Source organism: Chenopodium quinoa, unplaced genomic scaffold (genome assembly GCF_001683475.1).
Source record: "Chenopodium quinoa cultivar QQ74 unplaced genomic scaffold, ASM168347v1, whole genome shotgun sequence".
In the NCBI taxonomy this organism is placed as follows: domain Eukaryota; kingdom Viridiplantae; phylum Streptophyta; class Magnoliopsida; order Caryophyllales; family Amaranthaceae; genus Chenopodium; species Chenopodium quinoa.
This window is the reverse complement of record NW_018743792.1, coordinates 1,037,073-1,061,648: the sequence shown is the minus strand read 5'-3', so window position 1 is coordinate 1,061,648 and position 24,576 is coordinate 1,037,073. Positions and strand designations below refer to the sequence as shown.

The following is a 24,576-nucleotide window of genomic DNA, read 5'->3' as shown; positions in this document are numbered from 1 at the left end:
ATAATCAAGGTCTTCAAGGGCTTAGGATGTGTTATATTCACCTGATTTTTACTTATCTGAACTTACCTGAACGTATCTGAACTTACCTGAACTTATTTGAACTTATTAAACCTTATTAAAACTTAACTTAGTTATAATTTGAACTTTGGTAACCCTTATCAGAACTTATTTTTCCTGAACTGAACTTATCTTAACTTATTAAAACTGAAATAAGTTAAAATAAAATGAACAGAACAGACTCTTACTTTGTGGATGTCTTTAATTAATAATAATTTTTTTTGTTCGTTTATCCAATAAACCTTTACTTACTTCCCAAGTATAGTCTAGGTCATTACGTGAGTACTATTCTCAAAGGAAGCACAGATTAATCTCTGAAATTAACATTGCAGTTTATCTCCTGTCACAACTTTATTTACTATTTCACCTTTATTATTTAAAAAATTAAAGAAAAAAAATTACATTGTGAAAGAAAAATACATTTACAGATTTATCTCAAAGTGAAACTTGGATTTTCTCCTATTTTCACCAAGTATAGTAAAAAAAAATGTAGTAAAAATGCTAAAGTAAAGTAATGAAACAGATGGGCTATAAAATGTAACATATGAAATACTTCTTTCGTTCTTTTTTTTTTTAACTAGGTCTCTTTTGCAGTTTTTACACACTATCTTTGGCTGTCAAATATAATCATGTGAGATTTTGTTTGATTTATTTCAAAAAATCTTACTCCGTATCATAATATCCATTTAACTTGTTAGATATAAAATATATTGAGGTAGTAGTTAAATTTATACATTGACAAATGTGATAAATGAAAATGGTCAAATAAAGCCAAACAAACAATAAAAGTATGTTTCAAACATTCGAAATGAGTAAGTACGGCTATAAAGAAAGGTGTAACGTCAAAAAAACATAGAAACGAATGCTTTTGGGTTCTATACTTCTATGATGTCAAAGATATGATACTGATTACTAAATCTAGTTAAGATTATAATTTTCCAGGATGCCCAATTTGATCGCCGGCGATAGGTAATTGCTTTTTAAGTTTTATTATTACTAACGTAACATGCCACCTTAATTATGGAAAGTAACAAAAGGTTATACCAAATAATTTTGTATGATAAATTCATCACTGTTATGAGACTTAACTTTATTTCTAGATAAGGTGTTCCTTAAGTGGATCGACCACATGATTTTATGACGGCTGATGCATCTGGTCTTAAAAAATTGACCAAATTATACTTAAAACTTTACAATAAGACCAGTTTCACTTTTTTACACTAATATATAAATAAATAAATAAAAACGTGCGTATCTCAATCTCGAAGAAAGTTTATCACTCTAGGAATTATAATCTTTGGTAATTAATTACAAGCCACCCTATACTTAGAATTTCTGTGATTGTTTTTCTAAGCTGAATCGAATTAGTGATAAAGAAAACGTCAATTTTACTTGAGCAATTCAGGCTTGTATATGATAACCTTAACATTATGTTTGAATAGAGAGAAATGGAGGAAAAGGAAGAAAAGAGGAAAAAGGAATTGCATCATACTTGGTGTGGATATCTAATACGAGAGAAGGAGAGGAAATTGAAAGAATTCATTTTCCTTCTTTAAATAAATTACTATTTAAAAGGAAAAAAGAATTGCATCATACTTTTGTCATATTCCCTTCACTATTGCATTCAAAATGAACTTACTATTGAAGGAAATCAAACATTAATTTGCCCTCTTTTGTATAATTTTTCCCATTTACTACTTTAAGATGTCAAAAACTCACAAGAATTGTTCAACTTAAGTTTTTTATGCGTTACTTGGTTTGTAACCATTATTATTATTATATTTTTTTTTTTTTTTTTTTTGACGAGAACTTGGTATAATGGACCTTAGCACTATCGTTGGATAGATAAAGGAAAAGGAGGAGAAGGGAAGGGAAAAATGATGAGTTTTCCTTTCAAATCTCTCCAAAGTTGGAGGAATCAATTTCTTACAGTTTAATCTCTCGATTCCCTCCATTTATCTCCCCTTCAACTCCCTTCCTTCCTCATTTCCTATCCAAATGAAAGATATTTCATCCCTCCTATTCCATTTTCCTTCTTTTCCCGCCATTTCTTCACTCCAAACAAAGCATAAGTCCTTGACAATAATGATAAGGAAAGATTCACAGGTGCATTCTTTATCATATTAAGATACTTTGAAATAATAAGACAACTACATTCGAACAGAAGAGAAGTATTTCTCAATTCATTCTTAGCAGCATGCTCTGCAGCTGTCTCATCCAAGCTCATGCAATTGATGCAGTCATGCAGAGGTGATTCAGGTTAGTTGTAGAACAGCATGTATGAAATACAAAGTATGCCTCTACGTCCTTTTAAGGAAAGCAATTGCCGCAACTCAGCGTGAAAAAACAGAGAACACACCATATGGAAAGCAATTGTCGCAACTCAGCATGAAAAAACAGAGAGCACACCTTACATAGATGCTTGAAGGATGGAAAAACATTTAATCATAATTATATAATCAATACACAAAGCACTAGTGTTGAGCATACTCTACCTTTCGTGAAAAATTGAAAGGAAAACAAAAATGCGGAAGAATAGAGAAGAAAATAGGGCTCTTCGGATTTGTTGTAGCTTATTTACACTAAACAAAGCTAAAGCTTTAGAATATACGTGGCTCATCGTGAAAAACCCGAGCTTCCTTTTCTCATAGTGTTGATGAGGAAAACTTCTCCCCCTACTTGCTTGATCCAATTAAACACAGAAAGGTTTATAAGAGACTCGAGAAATTCTACTTATTACACACCTGCGTCCTCTGAGCCCCTTTTGTGTCTGCTAGAGGCTGGTTTACATACACTTGAGAGCAGAAAATCTATGGACAGAGGGATGGAAAAGCATCATGCCCTTTTTGCAGTCTTCGCAGGGCAGATATGTACTTGTGGAATCCACTCAAAGAAGAAAAAACATGCGAGGAAACTAGATCTATGTACTTACACAGGAACCACTTCAGAATCTTGATTATCTTCACAATGCAGTACTAAGCCTTCGACATACATCGGAAGGAGGCATCGTAACCATTGACAGCCTGTAGATAGCGGTTCTGAGGGTGGTACAATCATGAGGATATTCTCATGGCGCCGAACAATGCCCATGACACTGACAGTACTGCCTTCTTTAACATACCTGAACAAGTGAAGAGAAGGAACTGTCAAGAATGACATTAGGTTCTAGTTCTACTCAAACCAAAAACTTGAACACCCTCCACAGCTGCCACCCCAATAGGCCAGTTCACCCCAGTCCTGACCAGGGGTGAAGAAGCACAGGTATGGCCAAGTTGCAAGTTCTGAAACAGGTCTGCTTTCAGCTCAAAAGAGAGCAACAAGGCCTAATTTAATTACCTAATTTATCAAAAAAAAAAAAAAGAAGTTTTAAAAAACACTAAATGACTGCAAATGGACAATACAGCACACGACCAGTCAGTCAGGCAGGCATTATTACCTTGACCAGAACAATCTCAGCCCTGGTCCGTCATAACTGAACCATCACAAGCCTCATTTTCAGGAGAGGCCCAGGGTCAGCTCTTCTCAGAGTTCTCACCCGTCAAAGATAACGACCTAATTCTTTTGGAAAGATTAGAACTAATTATTTAATGGTGCAACCTAAAAGAATATGATATTTTACTTTCTCTTATTTCTTTGGATGCTTTCCTTAACAAGCCATGCCAATAATAATGGAGGATTTCCTTTGGCACATAGGTAGTAAAAAAGCTAGAGTAAAGCTAGGCAGAAGAGTAATACCCTTCTTTTAGGCGCATTATGCGGTCATCACTAGAAAGACTTCGATCAGCTAGCCACTGCAAGAAGTTTGGAGACAAGTCTCTCTTTTCTTTAGTTATGTCGACAACAGTTGCAGTTTCCACTAAAGGGGCCACCTTTGCTCCATAACCAGCTTTAACGAGGGCTCTTAATCCAGAGTGGAAATCTGACACATAAAAATCTGCAACATATTTCTGCAAATATAATACATATGTTTTAGATACAGCAGCTGCTTAGAAAAAAATGCAACAAGATGGATATTTTTCACAAAAATAGATTTTTTCACAAGTCCCTATATTGATTCACACAAATTGGAATGGTCTCAAAGGCAAGCAAAAGCAATAAATTTTTATACACCTAGATTCAGGTAATGTGGTATTCCAGAGAAAGAAAAGTCAACACCAAAAAAGTTTGACAAGAAGACCAATCCCACTTATGAAAGAATTTGTAAGTGGGTGTTTGGTTCATTACAAGGTATGGGTTTGGTATAGGTTTGGAATCACCCAAACCCACACCACTTGTTTTGTCCAAGTCTCCATTCTTCAAATCCCCAAGGTATCAGGTCCTCATACCAAGGGACAGGGTGAGTGGGTTGGAAGAAACCCTCAAGTCCGGAATCAACAAAAACATTAAAACAATTATATCTGTATTTCCGTATGCTATCAATGCTACACCACAATTTCGTTAATTTCCAACACTTAATCTAAGTTACCAAACTAACTTCATGAAAATCAGCAACCTTCAAGTCAACCAATTGCCCACCATTGCTGCAGGCTAGAAACTGCAATAGCCGGAAGAAACTAATGATTTTTCTTACCTTTTTCTTTGGACTCTATCAAAAAAATTTGCTTTGATCATTACGATGCTTTTGGTGATGAGTTATATAGAGTATGATTTGGAGCTATTTTGGTCGTGATTTGAGATGTGGGCAACAATATTTAAGTTTGTTTTTGAAATTATGTGAGCAGCAGTAGAGTGCCCCAATATAGAGTGACAGAGAGAATGTTAATTTTTATTTTGGCTAATGAGATTAACTTTTAAGTTTTTATGCAACCTAACACATGATTTTAGGTATGTTTTTCTTGGTATGACTCATCCAAACCAATAAGTTAGATACCTAACCCCAAACCTAATACTAACAAATGAATCAACACCCCACCCCCCGCCCCCCACGTCCCATTAATGAGTTGTTAGCCAGATTGAAACATAAAGTTGTTTGATCAAACACAACATGAAATCTTGGTGAAGTAGAGTTCCAAATTCAAAATATTTAAAGGAAAAAAAAATACTACTTCTGCTTCATATTATGTGCAACATTTACTAAAAATGGCTACTACACATTATGGGCAACAATGTTTCTTTCCTTTATAAGTTGGCATTTCATTTTCTCTCTCCTCGTCACATGCATCTCTAACTTTCTATTTCCATTCAACACTCACAAAAAAAAAAAATTCTAGGAGTTGGTACAAACCTAAGCTTACTTTTAATTTATTTGCACAGTTCCCAGCTACGAAGGGTAAGTCAACTTCATTGGTAGCGCTGGAACTTAAATTAATTAAGGGAAATTCTCAATAGTAGCCTCAAACTGAGCCAAACTTTTTTCTATTTATCATTGGTAGCTTCATAATTAATAATTTTCTACAATATGGCATTACTAACACTAAAAAGGTTAAAAACACCTTTTAACTTAACCATGATTAAATTATAAATGTTAAGTTCTTAATTAATCTAATTCCCTCCCCCCACCTACCTATTTTAATTGCTCTAACAAACCATTTCAAAAGGCATTTGTACTTTTATTTTTCATTCACCGCCATCATCAGTCACCTTTTTCTTCGAAGAGTCATATGCAGAGGATATTGCTACTTCTATTTTTTGAGCAAAATTCAGAAATTGTTGGAGCAAAGTGTATTGTGAGTGGGTAGTTGGAGCATAATCATCGCATAAGGCAAGGTATGCAATTTTGACCCCGTATGATTCGTATGTGGCCACTTTGTATGCAATTTTGAAAAAGTTTGATCATTTTGTTTGTTATTGTTGCTGGTGGATTGTGTTGTTAGTGCAATTATGAAATTCATGTCCACTATACATAGTTGTAAGATTTTGTTAATGAAATATTGTGTATTCAGTTAAATATTGTAGGGTTTGGTTGATGTTTGAATTGAATTTGTGAGTAATTAATACTTCGTATTAGTTTGATTTAGGGGATATCTTATACAAGTTGCTGGTGTTGTTTTTGATTATTTTGCAGAATGGATGCTCCAGTAGTACTAAAATTTCAATATTTAGGACATGATGTTGATGTTATAATTGATGACATTGATAAGATTATGTTAATTGACCTGATTATAGAGAAGTAGCTAGCAAACTCAATAAACTAACTCCATAATATCCTTCCTTTGAATATGTGTATAATATGCAACAATATGAAATTAAATCAGACCATGATTTGATGGAGATGTTTAATAGGCTACATGATAAGCTTATGATATTCATATGGGTGAGTGAGGCTGAGTACCCTACAGATGTGAGCTCTGCTAAAGATATTAGATCCGATAGGCTAGGTAAACAAAGTATACACCACCAGCCTAATAGGGAAGTCAGTACATGAACCAACTACTTATGTGATTGATGGCCCAAGTAATCCTAATGTAGTGCAAAAGCTTGTACCTATAAGAAAAAAGACACGCGAGAATGATGCAAATTTGACATCCAATGCGGATGACAGTTATAACTTTGATACAGAGATAATGTGGAATGACATGGTTAATATGGGTAACTCCCCACCTAACAGAAGAGGAATAGGGAGGGGTAGAGGGAGGGGTAAAGGAAGAGGAAGGGGGAGGAGTAGTGGTAGAGGAAACCAAAAAGGGTATAAATTTGAAGAATGGTTAGGGATTAATCCCACACTTGCTGAACCTACACCCAAATACAATGAAGACCCTCAAGGTAATCCATCACAACCTATTCATCCACCTCAACCAGAACCAATCCTTGTTCTTAGGAGAAGTCCTAGAAAACAAAAGCTACCAAATCAGCTTATACCAACTCCTGTTATTCCTACCCCTGATATAATTGACAATAACAATAGCAGTGAGAGGTTTTCTGATATAAGTTGTTAATCTAAGTCTTCTATAGCACATGAATTTAGAAGAGGAAAGTTCAATTAACAACAGCAAGGAGGAAAGGTGTATTAGAAGGTAGTAACAGTCTAAGCATTGGAATAGGAAGTAGGAGAAGGTATGTTAACACAGTAATGAGCCTAAGCAATGATGATAATGAGGATTTAGAAAATGATGAAGAAGATGATTATATTCAAGAGAGCAATTTGGATGATGAGGAAGATGATGATGTCAGTTTAGATGAAGAAGGTGGTGCATCTGAGGATGAAGGTGGTCCACTGATCCATGACAATTTTGACCCCTTTGATGATCCGGTATTTGAAGATGACGAAGAAGATGATGACAATTACTTCTTGAAATTGTACAAAAATGGGGAGTTGTATAAGAGTGAAGACTTTGGCAAGATAGTTTTGAGACCTTGGCAATTGTTCATTGACAAACAACACTTAAGGGATTTAGTCAGATACTACTATATACAATGTGGATTTTCTGTCATAGTTGAGAGGGCAAACAACTCAAGGTACACAATTAGTTGTGATGCAGAAGGGTGTGGGTGGAGATTACATGCATCTAAGCTACCAGATGGATTAACATGGGCTATTAAGTCAATTCAAAATGCTGAACACTCTTGCACTGGATTAGATACAAACAATCCAATGGTGACTAGTCTATGGGCCTCAAGGATTTTAATGGAGGACATTAGAGCTAATAATGATATATCTTCAAAGTCTTTGAACATTTTGTTGTTCCAAAGATATGGTATACAAATGGCTTGTAGTACTTTATATAGGGTCAGAAATAGGGCACTGATGGAAATACATGGCAGCCATGATCAATCCTATGCTCATTTGCCACATTATTGTGAGATGGTGAAGATGACAAACCCTGAATCTGCTGCATTTTGTGGTTGGGTTGCATCAGGAGACCCTGAAAGACCACTGATTTTCAAAAGCATATTCACATCATTTAAGGCAGCAGTAGATGGGTTAGTTAGTGGTTGCCGGAGTTTGATTGGTGTGGATGGGGCTCATCTTAAAGGCAACTATGGAGGAGTACTTCTTTCTACAATAGCTTTGGATGCAAATAATGAGCTTTACCCTTTTGCTTGGGCCATTGTTTCCAGGGAAGATGCAGATAGTTGGCTCTTTTTTGTTTGGCAGTTGAAGAACCTACTGAAAGATAGTGGGAGGGGTGAAAGTTGGTGTTTTATTTGAGTAAATACAAGTTTCTCATCATACAATGTTTCTCAAAGGGGTATTTTCGTATTTTTGCTAGAACAAGTAAGGGTACATGTGTCATTTCAGCAAAACAAAAACCCATACACACTACTCTCTCTCTCTCCTCACTGCTCTCTCTCTCTCTCTCCTAACAATGGAAGATTGTAGATCGGGAATATCTTTGACAACGGACAGAAATCTTACAATTAACAACACACAACTATCATTTAGGGTTAACTATGCCCTTAATTAATATATTTTTCTTAGGATGGGGTTGGGGTTTGTTGTGGTGTCTGTGGTTTTGGGCATGAAGTTGGTGGTGTTGGGCATGGTGTTGAAATTCGTCTGCCATTGATGATGGAAAAGCTTGAAGAACATGAGGATGGTTGAAGGAGAAGGAAGAGGGTAAGTCAGCCACAAAAAAACAATAAAATATTTATAAATTTGCTAGTATTTACTATTTTGCCATGTTGAGAAACATCAACGTTTCTCATGTTGAGAAACTGGGGCAAGCCCGTTTTATTTTAGATAGACAGAAGGTATGTATCTTCTTTATTTCAACTATGATTTAGTTAACTTTGTTAATTAGTTATTTTTATTATTTTATATAGTGTAATAATACAATACCACGTATGTAGGGGATTGATTTGGCACTTAATGAACTTTGGTCAGAAGCACCTAGAAGGTATTGTTGTAGACACCTTTGTGCTAACTGGAAAAAAGCCTTTCCCGGGCCTCTTATGCTCTTTTTGTTCCGGAAAGCTTGTGGGGCATACTCACCTTTCACTTTTAAGAAGGCAATGGATCAATTGAACAAGGTTAACCCATCTGGTAGACTTTGGGAGATCAGAGTAGATGGACCAAACACAAATTTAATCCAGAACTTAAATGTGATGTGAATAAGACTAATTTTGTCGAAAGCTTTAATGTGACCCTTGGCATAGATAGATGCAGACCTGTCCTCACTCTCTTAGAAGGTATATTATTCTTGTTATTTTTTCCTTTTCTTTTTTACTTTATTTCTTTATTATTCTATAATAAAATATGCATTAACATTAATAATTTCTTATTGTTGAAGGCATTAGAAGACATACTATGGTCAAAATAGCTACTAGGAGACAGGCATGTGAAGAATGGGAAAGGAATGATATATGTCCTGACATTATAAAAAGGATTCAAAAGCTTAGTCATGATTCTAGAACCTGCAGGCCGTTCATGTGTGGAGATGGAGAGTACAAAATTTTAGATGGAAAGTCAGTTAGCTTGAAGAACCATACATGCCTATGTGGGGCATGGCAACTGTCACGTATTCCGTGTAAACATGGCATGAGAGCAATATTACACACAAAACTAAACCCCCACACTTTTGTGCATGAATGGTACTCATTGAGGAGGTATAAGGCAATTTACAACCATGGCATCAAGTCAATACCAGATATTGAACAATGGCCAGAGATCAACATGCCTTACATACACCCACCAAAAATGAAAAGAGGTGTGGGGAGACCTTGTAGGAACCAAAAAAGAGCAGATGATGAAGCAAATAAAGGTAAAAGAGCTAAAACAGTACAATGTAGCAACTGCAAGGCATTTGGGCATAATACCCAAACCTGTAAAGGAGGGGTGACTGCAAGGAAAAGTACAAGAATAAAGAATCAGAAGAAGCAACCAGCCACAGTTACGAAGAACAAGTACACAAATAGGGCATCAACATCTAATCATAAGTAGTTGATATGCTATGCCTAGTTATGATTTTTAGGTACTAGTTTTTGTGTACTCATGTTTAACATTGGGAATCAGGTGTTTATTTTGCTGTTTAACTCTAATATTTTGGTGAACTAATGCTCAGGATTGAAAACCATGCTACTGCTCTAATTAACAATATCAGTATCTTCATTTAATCTAAAAAAAAAAAAAATTATCTTCATTTTCTCACAAGAAAAACCCACGTATATTGCAGTTGTAATACAATCATCCTAGATCTCTAATGGTAATGGCAAGAAAAAATCTTCAATGGAAAAAAGAGGAAGAAATATTAATAAAAGAGGGGTGGCTGCTACGCTAGGTTAAGAGGGGAAATTTTTGGAGGGAAATGTTGGAGCCAAATATTAAAAAAACATAGGCTGTTATAACTTCTAACCTATTACTAACCTTAGTTAATCATATTAACCACAAAAACATTAAGTTAAAAAGTTATTTTACCTTTTTAGTATTAGTAATGCCATGTTGTAGAAAATTAATAACTATGAGGCTATCAATGATAAATAGAAAAAAGTTTGGCTACCACTGATAAAAAACAAAAGTTTGAGGCTACCATTGAGAATTTCCCATTAATTACAGAGGGAAAAGGATTATGACAGTATTGATTACTAATGGTAATGGTAAAGATCCAGGGATAGAACCTGGCTCCTAATAGACAATAGCAATAGATGATAGTGTCAATCATTAAACTTTCAAAAGTAGAAAATCAAAATCTTACATTTTTCTTCTAGACTGGTTTTGGAGCAACCAACACTAGAGAACTATATATGTACCTAATAAGCCGCTTACATACAAGAAAGTCCAACAAGATCTTTCAGTTCAATAACAGCAATATCTATGCTATATACAACTGCCCAAAAAAGAACTAAGTTAACTGACCTCTGAATGCCTGCATCCCCATGAGAGGCAACGATGTTTGGTGTTTGCATCCTTCCCACCCCATCCTTTGTACTCATACAGCTCAGTTGATACATACACACACCTCGGTACCCTCTGGAACGACGATTCAAGAGGTATACTGCCACATGTAACAACCTGCATCCAGACATATAATATACTTCACAGCTAATAAAGCATACAAAAGGAACAAAAAAATATAAATTTATAACTACAAAATCTTTTGACAGTTATATACTTATATATCCAGTAGGCATGTTCAGTGTTAGGTAAAATAACATGGTTTTGACTTTTGAAAATGATATGTTTACGAAATATCTAGCAATTACATATTTACATATGTCAAGTAAAAACATTAAACATAAAACCACCACACAGATGATAATTTCACAGTTACAAAGCACAGATGACTGATGAGTGATGAGCACATAACTTCGAAGTTCTTTTTTTCTGAGAGTATAATGTGAAGATTTAATGGGAAAGGAAGTGCCACTGCGCTGATATCACAATTACTACAGTAGTAAATTGCTTGTTACTAAAGGTCATAGGCCAATCCATACCAAAATAAGATTCTGAGAAGGTTTACTTTAATAAATTCAGTAAAAATAAGTTCAATTCATTAAATATAATTTCAGAAAAAGTAGAGTCAGTTCAGTAATAATAAATTCAATTTGTAAAAATAAGTTTGATCGAGTAAAAATAGGTTATATTCAATAAACAAGTTCAATTCAGTAAAAATAAGTTTAGGTCAGCAAATATAAAGTGGGGAAAACAAGGTCTAAGTATACGTTTCATCCTGCAGTTGTATGCAATAAAATTTAGTTTCAGGGGAAGATATATATGTATCATGGTAAGAATGATAACATAAAGAAAGAAAATGGCTCAACTAATATAAATTAAAATCACAAAATATTCAAATAGGCACATAAGAACATGAGCAACAATCACAATTTAGAAGTGTAGCCTTGCACGAATTCACCACATGAAGGTAAATATATAGCAACAAATCAAATATCATGGCCTATAGACAAAAAAAAAAAAAAAAAAAAAAAAAAAAAAACCAACACCACCAAGAGTTGGAACCTAAGTTTTCTTCTGCCCATAAAATGCTGTCCTATCGATGCAGTTCAATAGAATAAAAAGAATTCTCTGCTCTACTGATGGATGCAAAGGTGATTCGTTTACTGGATATTAGGCGAGCTAATTATTATAAATAACATTAGTGCATCACGTATTGCTTAGCTGCTTAATTCAATAATTATCACTAGCCATTATCAATAACCGCTCTCTCACAAAGTAATTTCTTTACCTTCTATTAACAATGATTATAATAATAAAAGTAAAATTAAAAACATTACAGAGGACATGAGACAGTAATACAACAACAATACCATAATGACAAGAGTTAAATAATTTATAATTTACATTTTTTTGTGGGGGTGATTTGAACAGCAGGACATAGTTCATCAATCAACAAAAAGCGACAGTTATGTGTCAAACTTCATTACATATGGTCAATGGCTTCTTCCTCCTTTTCATGACAAAGTCCGAGATCCTGTAAATCTAGAAAGCATACTGCAAACTACAGTGGCCTTGCAATAGCAGAAGCTGAAAACAAGTATATTGAAAGGGTTGCCAGTAAATTGACATTGTTCCTAGGGTCGCTCCCATTCCTCTCAAAACAATCTATATTGCAGATTTGAAAGAAACTTTCCAAAATGGACGAAGCACATAGAGGCATAGAGTTTGATTGTCATTATGTCTGAGAGCAATTACAGCAGTCTAGTTGCCCCTGAACATGAGCCAATTACAGAGCAATTACCAGATTTTTCCTCAAGGCTTCGCCTGCCCTCATAGTTATCTTCCTTACTCTTTCCAATTTGGGGCAGGCGTTAGTGTTTTGATAATCAGCAAGCTCAGTAAGGTGGATTATACTACAAGTGATAATCAAAGCATACTCCCTCCCTTCCATAATCTTTACAACATTTTCTGTTTTTGGTTTTTCTCAAACTTTTTGCTACATTTCTCACAAGGTAATTTTCTCTCTACAATTTCACAAATGGTGGGGACTCACACCACCTTATAACAATTTTCTCGTAACTTTTCATTCTCCTTGATTTGTGTTCAAACACCCATGGTGCAAAGACTGTGGAACAAAGGGAGAGTAGTAGTTGTGAATATCTTGCTGACTGTTTAACTTTGTTAGAAATATCGACAAAAGCTAATTAAACCTTATATTTGAGTTGGGAATCTTAACAACTCTTTGGCTGGTGGAAACTGTTGCTTGTACCAGTTGTAAGAGAACATGAGTAGCTTATTCTATCGATCACACTCCCTACTAGCATGCCAATTAAAATAAGGTGAGGGAACTATTTTACTTGTTATGTGACCAAAACATTCCCTTACAATTGAAGGGGAAATTTTACAGGACTGCCATGAGACCAGTGTTGTTCTATGGTACAGAATGTTGGGCTTCAAAGAAGGAGCATATTGAAAAGATGGAGGTTATGGAAATACGGCATGTTACGTTGGATGTGCGGGAACATTCTAAGAGATAGAATCATAAATAAGGTTATTCGCAAGAAAGTGGGTGTGGCGAGTATTGCAGACAAACTAAGGGAATATCGCCTGCGTTGATTTGGGCATATAAGACGGAGACCGGAGGGTGCACCGGTACGAAGAGTGGAAGAGTGGGACTATGAAGGGGTTAAACGAGGGAGGGAGACCGAAAACGACTTGGTTAGAAAGAGTTAGGAAGGATATGAAGTATATGGATAACTACACGGAATAATCACTTCTGGTTTATGTAGCCGACCCCACTTATTAGATAAAGGCTTTGATTGATTCAATCCTTATTAGATATATTTGTATTAAACAAAAGTTAAACAGTCTTATTACCAAGGCAAAGCATATTAGACACACTAGCAATCCCAAGACAGCCCATTCCATAGGACCCAAGGCAAATCTCACTAGATCCTTGAATCAAGACATAAATGATGATGTTAATGCTCATACCACATTTGCAATTGCTTGTATAATCTTAAAACAGAGTATTTTACCTGTGACAATTAAGAACCTTAATTTTGTGACTTTATCAGCCTATTAGTTTAGAATACATGGTTCCCTTCCATGATATCTTCTGACTGTGGAGTGAGGACACATTCTATGGACTATTTGTCCTCTCTTCAGATAAATTTTTTCATATTTTTGCATCTGCAAAGGAAACAACAGTTGAAAAGGAGGAATACTTATCCATAAATTCAGAAATCATGATTGATCCCATCTTCTTAAATACCCAATATGGGTGATCAATCATTCAATTTTCATGTTGCTTGCTTGTGTAGCTACTATTGGCCTTTCCAAGAACTCCAAGTAAACCTAAGAGAAGTATCACTAGTAGAATCCAACTAAGGCATCTGCACCTCAAACTGGTCACAATAGGAATTACAATAGCCATCAGCAAGAACCCCAGCTAAACCTCATCCTGCAGTAGCTTTCCATAGCCTTTTTTCACTACTTGGAATACTGCTCAGTCTCCAAAATTCATTACTTAAGACCAAAGGATCCTGATTAAAGTTGATTCCCAATCCATGAGTTCAAATAAACATAACCACTGGATACTACCCCCTAGAGCTAGTACGATAAGGTTTCCAATAGTCATCATACCTAATGTACAATACCACATTTACGCTGAACTCAAGCTGAATCCCTTTAATGAAAGCTAAAAGAAGTTAACAATTTTCGTTTCTCCTATTAGTCTCTGCCCTCACTTGCAAGATTCAAGTTAAACTTACAAGCGACCTGCTCCCTTTTACTTAATGAGAACTTCAGTAGGCACATGGATAGCCTTAACCACCTTGAAACCTTTCTTGCAAATGCAAACTCAAGATACAAATTTTATTTTACCAGCTCAAGGAACAATGTGCAAAAGCACGCATTAAACTATTAGCATTCAGCAACATCAAAGGCACAGCAGATCCCAAATAGCTTGAGAAGCATAACAAACCAACCATTACAGCACTCTATAAGCCCAATTCTCACTACCCTTTTAAGTTTTAAACTCGAGCCTTCAAATGCTTGACTAGCACCTAAGATTTGAGAAAAGCACAATAGCTCAACCCCACTTCTCTTTTCCATTATAAATGAATAATAATCCACAACTTTTGCCAATGACTAGTTCTATCAATGATATGACTACAGAAAAGGAATGAATCATTAATCAACTACTCAACAGTATGCTTACCTATGAAGCAAGTATTTTGTCCACACCTTTTACTTACTACTCACTACTAAAGGAGTTTAAGCCCAAATTCCATCTATGAAAATGACTAAATGGAATGAAGCAAATGCCAAATTGTAGCAATCAACATTAACCAAGTGAAAACCAATGAGTAATGACATCACATAAAAAAAGGCTCTAAAAATGACAACATAACCAAAAACAAAACTAAACATATCATTATCATCATCATCAATCACAAAATAAAAGCTTAAAAATCAATTGATCAAAAATTTAACACAGAAAATGGACTTACCCCAGTAACCTTGACAAACTGGCCATCAACAGCACCTCTAAGCTCAGCATCAGGGAACTTTTTAACAAACCCCAAGATTGCCCTCTTCCCCCAAGCATAATTCCACCCTAACCACATGAAAATCGGAACCAAAATCGCGGCAAAAACCACCAAGATCACAGCTTTTTTAACGGCAACCATCAGAAACACCCCAATCAACAAACCCATCAAAACCACAATCCCAAATACCCACATTGCCCCTCTTGAAACCCTCATCCCATACTTCACCCCTTCACTCCCTAAACTAGTGACAGCTGTCCCATACACCATCTTCCCTTGTCCCCCACCCCCAGTGGGACCCACTTGTTGCTGACCCGGGTCGAGCTGACCCGACTTCCGAATCGGGCCGGACGTGATGAGACCTGTCGGTGGGAGCGAGAGTGGGCCCGACACCTTCTTGGTAAAGGACCCCGAGTTGCTGAGGCGAGGAGGGAGCGGGCCGGAGTTGGGCCCGGATCGAGCCGACCCGGAGTTGGGCTGGGATGAGGCCCGAGAAGGTGGCGGGCGAGGAGAGGAGAGAGAAAGCGAGGAGGAGGATGTTGCGGTGGTGGTGTTGGAGCGTGGAGTGGCGGAGGTAATGTCGAACATCTTGCCGAGTTCACCGGATTTCTTGATGTCGCCGCCAGTGTACGGAACCGCCCGCGCGGCCATTGTGGGCGGGCGCTCCTTGGGCTGGGAGTCGGGCCGGCCCGAAACGAAGAGCCCGTTTCTGAGCTGATGGGATTGAGTGCGGCTTCCCATTATGAAGAGGAAAGAGAAAGAAGAGAAGTGAGTGAGAGAAAGAGAGTGATGAAAGTGGGTGAGGAGGGAAAGAGAGAGAAAGTGAGTGTGACTGTGTGAGTGAGTGAGGATTTTTAGGGGTACGTGAAATGACGAAAATGGGGTTGAGACTGGAGAGTCGGTGACAAAGACTTGTCTCTTGTGCTTCCTTGTGTCCATTGTGTGGGTTTGTGTGTAGACCCGTATAATTTTAACTCGACTCACAAACCCGATCTTAATCTGACTTGTTTAGTAGATTTTGATTCTTTTTTTTGACTCGTAACTCAAAACCATTTAACATGCTCATTTGATAGTCATACCTGTTTTGTGCGGTATTTTTTTACAAAATAAAATTACATTTATTGGAAAAGAAAAAAGGTTTTTCTTTAGTTGAGTTTGTTCTTCGCCCACAATCCTACATTCATCTCTCTAGATCCAAACCAACCGTCAGCCACACCAACCCATCGACCCACACAAACAACCAATCACTGACCCACACAAAAAGCCACCCACACCAACTAATCTACACAACCTACGTCACCGTCACACTGCCACCAATTGCATAGCCCACAAGAAATGCGCCGTTAAATGGTGTTTAATTTGAATTTTGTATAGCCAACGCCTTTAACAATTATACTCCGTATCTATATTTTGTAATTGAAGGTTGAATTGTATTACATTGCATTGATAAACTTTACAAACTATTACAAAGATAGTCACTAAGGATAATGTAATGTTCTAAGTTTTTTTTGTTTTATTTTTTTTTAATAAAATGTAAAGCTCTAAACTCTAATCTAATTGTATTCCTCACTATCTGAGTGACATAGAAAAGCGAGGAGACAAACCGCAGTTGCCTTTTGTTTCGGGGTTTTTGATGTCCTACGGGAGAGTTACAATTCCAATACTGACCTCTGGACGCCTGTACCTGCAAAACAATGGAGACCCCTGTGGGTGGGAGTTCCGCCTCCGACGATCAAGTTAGAACATGTATGAGGAGTGAAGTGCGGAAAGTAAAAGGTCTCTCTCGGATTCCAAGAGAGTATCTGCAACGTGAGATTGCTCAATTTGAGGCGTCAGGTGTCTGACTTTCTCTGATGGAGAGTTAATGTGAATTATGTATTTCTGAATAAAAAATGTCCCTCGGAGGGAAACAACTCCCTTTTATAGGGTGTTGGAAAACGTACCCAGTACTAGGTTTTAATAAACCTAGGGCTGACTGGGCCTTACCTAGGAATTTGGGCCGTGGGAGGCCACTTTCCTAGTTGGCAATTCTGCCTGCCACATGTCGTGACCTGATTGGTCCACCTTGGACCTCTCACAAGGTGACACGTGGTGGGCTCTAGTTGGTCCACGTGAATGACACATGGCAGGGCTTCATTGGTCTACGTGGCAAGGAAAAATCCCCTATTCATTTGCCCCTCACAAGGGTGACGTGGCATGCCACGTGGCACTTGTGAAAGGTGTCACGCCATGATTGGCTATTGGTTTTTACCGTTTTTTTTTACCCTTGACATTCCAATACTGCGGGAGGGTTACAATTCCAATACTGACCTCTGGACGATGTCTTGCGGGAGAGTTACAATTCCAATACTAATCTTTGGACGCCTGTACCTGCAAAACAACGGAGACTCTTGTGGGTGGGAGTTCCGCCTCCGACGATCAAGTTAGAACATGTATGAGGAGTGAAGTGCGGAAAGTAAAAGGTCTGTCTCGGATTCCAAGAGAGTATCTGCAACGTGAGATTGCTCAGTTTGAGGCGTCAGGTGTCCGACTTTCTCTGATGGAGAGTTAATGTAAATTATGTATTTCTGAATAAAAAATGTCCCTCAGAGGGAAACAACTCCCTTTTATAGGGTATTGGAAAACATGCCCAATACTAGGTTTTAGTAAACTTAGGGTTGACTGGGCCTTGCCTAGGAATTTGGGCCGTGGGAGGCCACTTTCCTAGTTGGCAATTCTGCCTGCCACGTGTCGTGACCTTATTGGTCCACCTTGGACCCCTTACAAGGTGACACGTGGTGGACTCTAGTTAGTCCACGTGGATGACACATGGCAGGGCTTCATTGGTCCATGTGGCGAGGAAAAATCCCCTAATCTTTTGCCCCTCACAGGGGTGACGTGGCATGCCACGTGGCGCTTGTGACAAGTGTCACGCCATGATTGGCTAATGGTTTTTACCGTTTTTTTTACCCTTGACATTCCCCCCTATAAATAGGGGGTGTCCAAATCATTTGGACATTCTAGAAACTTTTTTAAGACAGAACTTTGGACGTTTGATCTGACACTTTGGACGACTGCCTCTTGTTTACAGACCGGCTGCTTCTTCAGTCGCTCAGTTTTTCATCCAAGACGTCTCTACTCAAAGGTAACCGCCTGTTCCCTTTTTCACTTTCTCTTTGTTTTTTCTTTTTTCAAAAATGGTAGCCCAAAAGCACCCGACACGACCTAGGTTAGTGATCAGCCAGTCACCGGCGATGGCTGAATCTAGAACTAGGAGTGCTGCCTGCCCCATGCTGGACCACCCTTTGCGAAATGCCCAGAGTCCGACTGTCTATGTGTCTTTGCAGGACACCATGGCAAAAACAGAGAGAATGGCCAGGATAACAAATTCAGACGACTCCTCATTTTACGCGCCCATTAGCGAGATCTCGGACATGCCAACAGGCGTCCCAAGCACCCCAAGTGATTCTATTTTGGCAGAATCAGGGGAGGAGGTTCAGAATGACCCTCCTATCATTGATCTATCCATGGTTACATTCTTATAGTGTCGGATGCCGAGGATACGGTAATCTGGCCAGAGAAGTCCAGCTATAGGGACGAGTGTTTTGGCTGCTTTGAGGCGGCCATTAAAGCTAGTTTAAGATTTCCTCTACATCCGGCTGTAGAGAGGATTTTGGATGGGTACTAGCTAGGTCTCTGGCAACTGGCCCCAAACTCATGGTTCAACATCTTGGGCTATGTTGCCGACTGTGAGATATACGAGGTGGAGCCAAGCTTTGAAGCTTTTGCTCACATGAACTACCTTAGTCGGACCCCAAAAACAAGCAGGACCGGCTGGTTCCAGCTGACTAGCCACAAGGGCTACATGATGACTATGGGGAAGGAGAACAAGTGGAAGGATTGGGGGATCACCTTTTAAATTTTCTCCCACCCTGACAAAGTTAAGAACAAAAAATTCAATAGGTGGAACAGGGATCCACCTTACTTGACAGGCGGATCCGACCTGCCGCCTGTCCTCGAAGAGCAAAAAAAGAGATCCTTGACCGAAGGCTCTTCAAAGTTATAATACAGGCGAACCCCAGATTGGGGTGAGGGAGTTCGTCCCTCAAAATTACATCCCAAAGTATAACTGGTTATACGATGGGACATACCTGGCCGCCTACGGCCTTAGCGAGGAGATGCCGAGAGGTAGGGGGCCGCCTATTTAGAGTGTCTTGATAGACTTGACTGATTCTGTGTCTAACCATTTGATTCATCTTTTGCAGACAAAGCTATGGACAAAATCTCGGCCTCCAAGAAAGTAGCCGCCCAACTCCGCGCAGCCATTCTTGGTAAGCGGTCCACTTAGGAGTCGCCTGCCAAACAGGCGCCTAGGGTGAGCTACCTTACCTTAGCACAATTTTCTCTCCCTTTTTATCTATCGCTTGTCTTTGACTTAATGACTTGTTACAGAGCGACACTGTCAGACCTTCCTCCTCTTCCCAGCCGGACCCAAAGGCCAGGAAGAAGACGACTGGGGATGTGTCAACTCCTGGCAACGCTAGGAGACAGACGACCGAAAGGCAAGGAAGGACTCCCCAAAGCGGGGCAAGGACTTCGGCCACCCCTGGGAGCAGCCGGCCTCCAAGAGAAAAGGAGGCGGCGAGAGGTATAATTTGTTCAAATCTTCAAAGTATCATCAAGCAACCGAGTCCTCTGATTTCAGGCGGCTGGTTTTCTGTTTTCATGCCACGTATTAATCAGGGTCTACCTTGTAGATGCCCCTCAAGAGCCTGACCTGGTTCAGATGGCCAAGGCCATGCTGAAGGCCATTTCTGCTGAGGACAGGGAGTTTGTTAAGGGAGTCGGCACCCTTAACCTTGAGGTCATCCTGGCTCTTCTTGCCGAGGTATACTTAGTAAAAAAGTTCTCTTTCATTTTATTTAACATTTGCCTGGTCGCTTGTAACTGACGACTGTTTTTGGCCGACTGCAGTCTATGCTACGAGTGTATGGTCTCCACAAACTCATCACCGAGAAGAACAAAGAGGTAAAAGCTGTGAAAGCCATGGCCGCCTCTAATTCCGATAAAGCTATGTTCCAGATAGCTCAAAACGAGATTCTGACCACTATATTGTATTATCAGGCGTCCGCCACTTTGCAGGCCAAGAAGGACTTAGAGGGGGCCAGGAAAAAGATCTTGGAGTTGGAGAAGTCTTTTAAAGACCTCAAAGCTGAGATGGCGCCTCTAAAGGAGGCAGACAAGAAGGCCGAGGGACTCCACGCTCGGGTGAACAAGCTCAAGGGCCGCCTGCAGAATTAAGAGGCTGACCTCACCCAGAAACTTAATAAGAAAGCTGGCGAGGAGAAGATGGCTCTTGTTCAGGACATGATGGACGACTACAACGCCATTATGAAGATGACTTGGGCGGCCCTCTTCCCTGATACCGGCTATGAAAAACGGGGGAGCCAATCCGACGTCTGTACTGATCAATACAACAAGAAGATCATGGGGCAGGCAGACGGCGAGGAGGAGGCAGAGGATGAGGCGTCCGACTCCACTTCCGCGGAGTCGGACCAGGAAGAGGATGACAAGCAGGAGGCGGATGTTGACGAGGAGCCGCCGGAGGAGGAGACGAATGCCGATAAAGAACAACCGCTAATTGATGATCAAAATCAAGCGTCTGCCGACACTGAAGGTCCTCCTCCAGCTGCTTGAATTCCAATTCTTTTATGTCAACTTTCTTCGGCCTGTGTGCCGCTTGTTCTGTATCTTTACCTGACCAAGGGGTCGGGGTTTATTGACAATTTGAAATATTAACATTTCCAGTCGGTCACCTGGCCGACTGTTTACATCAATCATCTGGTTGTTTTCATCAGTATTCATCCATTGTTGAAGTTTTTGAATTTTTGCTTTTCACTTTTTGCTAAGTGTATGTAGCTTGCCTTTTTGTATGTTTTCAAGTGCCGATTATTTTGGTTTACCGACTATTCTTGCCCTTGGCCGGCTGTGCGCCTGGTTTTCTAAGGTTGATGGATTGACTTGGAAATCTTTGATACTTTTGAGTATGACTGATTTTTAAGTCAATCAATCACTATGGTGATTGCCCCAAACTAGGCAGACTGGCGGCTATTCGATAGGTGGACACTCAGCATTATCCGGTTCTCGGCCTCAAAATAGTTCTTTGACGAACCTCGGTTTTGTCACTAAGTTTTGTACTTAGTTTATTTTGTTGATTGTAAATAGTCTGTTTGCTTGGTGCTCGTACAGAACAGGTGCCAATTTGGATGTTTTCAATCAAAGTATAATAGGAACAGTGGGCGAATGCCGTCTGTTTGCCAACAAACAGGCGGTCTCATTTGTAACTTTTAGATTCCAATTGTAGATTGTTGAGTGACTATGAGTTAACTTTTTTTGGTTGATCAATCTCCGTCACGTGCTCTTGAGTAATAATAAGAAATAGTCGGCTGTGTCCATATGTTGTGCTTGAAACTTAGAGGAATAGTGGTCGAGTACCGTCTGTTTACCAAAAACATGCGGCTTAGTTTGCACCGTTTAGGTTCCATCTCAAGCTTGCCAGAGTGACTATGAGTTAACCCTAAGGGTTAATCCATCTCTGTCACTTTGATTTGAGTGAGTAGAAGAAACTGAAAGGAATGGTGTCCCTCCAACAAGTGTATTCTTCCGATAGAGGGTTCAGAATTAATCCGAAAGGATTTAATGAGTCAAGTGATCGGAATGCCTAGGTGGAGGCCTAGGTGGAGGCCGCTTCCGATCAGTAACATCAATGTACAATTGATGTTATAGCTTAATCTTAACTGAACCCTTTGGGTCGAACCCAATCGAATCACCGATCCGAGACGACGAATTAATCCGAAAGGATTTAATGAGTCAGCAGAGTTTTACGAATATAGACGTCGGATATCGAGCCTAGGGCGTCGAGACCGAGCGTCGAGACCAAGCGTCGCGAAATCACAAAGCAACAAGTATGAACATAGCCCTAGCACCACACTGGCCTAGCCATGTGGATGCTAGGCTAGTTCAGGCTAGCATGCACCTAGCATGGCTAGGCGCAAGCCTAAGCACACTAGGTGTGCTAGGCGCACCATCGCAGCCTAGGTGCACCATCGTAGGCGCGCCATGGAAACCTATCGCAGCCCTAGCATCATGCCTAGGCGCTATCGCAGCCCTAGCATGATGCCTAGGCACCATCGCTGACTATCGCAAGCACCACAAGCGCTAGGAGCACCATCGCTGCCATCGCAGGCACCAGGCGCACCAAGCAGCCTATCGCAGCATGCGTGATGGCTTGTGTGCTAGCCTTCGCATGGTAGCACCAAGAAGCGCACCATACATGTGCGAGGGCCTGGGCGCCAGCATATTGCTAGGCCACGCACAGCAGCCCAACATCACCATGCACCAAGGCTGCTGTGTGATGCGTGGATGTGCGTGTGGTGCGAGGCCAATGCACGATGTGCATGACTAGTGCGCATGGTGCGTAGCTAGTGCATGAGCGAGGGATGTTGCGAGGATGGTGCGTGTGGCTGGCGAGGCAAAGGGGGCCAGCATGCGTGGCTCGCTAGCAGCACGCATGCTGGGTGTGCGAGCATGTGCGAAGGGGTGCAGCGATGATGCGTGTGGTGCGTGGGATGCGAGGGCCAGCACGCACCAGCGCCTAGCACTGGCACGCACCAGCACTAAGCATGCGAGGTTGCTGGGCAGTTTGGCGCTAGCTGGCTGGCACTGCTAGCTGGCGTGCTAGATGGCAGCAACCCAGCAGCCCTTATGGGTGAGGCGGTTTTGTGAGGGTGGGGACCAAGGCTTTGGGTAAGCCTTGGGGAGCAAGGCAATGGTCCCCCCCACCTCTCCATGGTCCTCACCTAATCTTCTCTCTCCCTTTGACACTTGTTGCATTGTGATTGAATTTAATTAGCAAATTATTCATTCTCCCACATTGGTTGGGGAATGAAGTTCAAGGGTTCATTTCCCTATAAATACCAAGCTTGGGTATTGGGAAATGAACAACCTTGAGTGGAATTAAAAAGGGAACTCTAAGTAAGAGTAAACCTTTGATTCGTAAAACTCATAGTTATTTTGTCCGGGTCTTGACTAACCTTCAAGACTTAGGACGCTCGGGTCGGGTCGAGGGTACGATCCGTCGGAGATCTCATGTTTTCGGGATTTTGAAGTAAGAGCTCTTTGGGAGAGAAGCACGCGACAAAGGTATAATTCTTGTTCTTAATCTTGTTTGATTAAGTTTAATATGCTTGTTAATTGTTTTAATTAAGGGGCGGGTCTTGGTGGGTTTCCTTCCGCGTAGTGTCGGGTCACTACGAAACCTTACAGCGGTATCGGAGCCACGCTCCTTTTAATATTTGCAATTATTTTTTAATTAAGATGTTTAAAATGAATTTATTTTTCTGGTTCATGTTCTTCTAATTAGATTAGATGCTCATTTTAATTAATTTTAAAACTCGATTTTATTTTCGATTTGGCTGTCGAACCAAGATTTTGGCTCAAAAATAGTGATTTTTGGGTAGAATCGACATTCTGGAACAGATTCAACCCTTTCAAGACTGTCCAGAAGCCAAATTCGAACCAGAAACCCAATTTTTGGAGTTTTTCGTTTTTTAACGAAAATTTTAATTCTTTTTAAGCCTTGATTAATGCAAGCATTACAAAGTTAGATTAAATACACATTTGCATCACTAATCTACTGGTTTTAAAATATCCTTAAGCATAATAATGGAGTTTTTATTAGTGCTTAAGTTGATATACCAATTTTTCACATAAACTTGTTTTTCACAAATTTTGCAAATAAATTGCAATAAAGTGTGAAAACTTGTTGTGATCTTGTAATTTTAAGTTCCTATAATGTTAAAGTTCTAATCTTTAAAGGTTTAAATGATTGGAACCCTAACCCTAAATTCCATGTTGAACAAAGTTTGGACTTTTCATGTTTGGTTGATTAAAATCCATCAAGTTCAATTACTTGTGAGTAAAATTTGATTAATCTTCATATTGGAAGATGTAATCTTGGTGATTAGGGGATTTTGCTCCCACCAATCGGAATGCGCCACGTGGGCCAATCAGGTCCTGCCAAGTGTCCCCCAGTTGGAACTGTCAGGGCTTGCCACGTGGCACACGCTTATTCGTCCACCTTGGACCTATTATGTCATGACACGTGGCATACTCCATGCCTAATGGAGAAACCGACCACCCAGGCCCAACTTCCGA

The 24,576-nt window shown here is 39.6% G+C and overlaps 1 protein-coding gene across 1 annotated transcript; it reads right to left on the bottom strand.

Moving 5' to 3' along the window:
- Positions 1-2,446: 2,446 nt before the first annotated feature.
- Positions 2,447-16,266, bottom strand: LOC110685174 (uncharacterized membrane protein At1g16860-like). Its single transcript, XM_021861638.1, has 4 exons — positions 15,343-16,266; positions 10,790-10,945; positions 3,793-4,004; positions 2,447-3,178 (listed from the first exon to the last, which is right to left on the bottom strand). The coding sequence occupies exons 1-4, from the start codon at positions 16,120-16,122 to the stop codon at positions 2,986-2,988; spliced, it is 1,341 nt and encodes a 446-aa protein (XP_021717330.1). The 5' UTR covers positions 16,123-16,266; the 3' UTR covers positions 2,447-2,985.
- Positions 16,267-24,576: the final 8,310 nt, after the last annotated feature.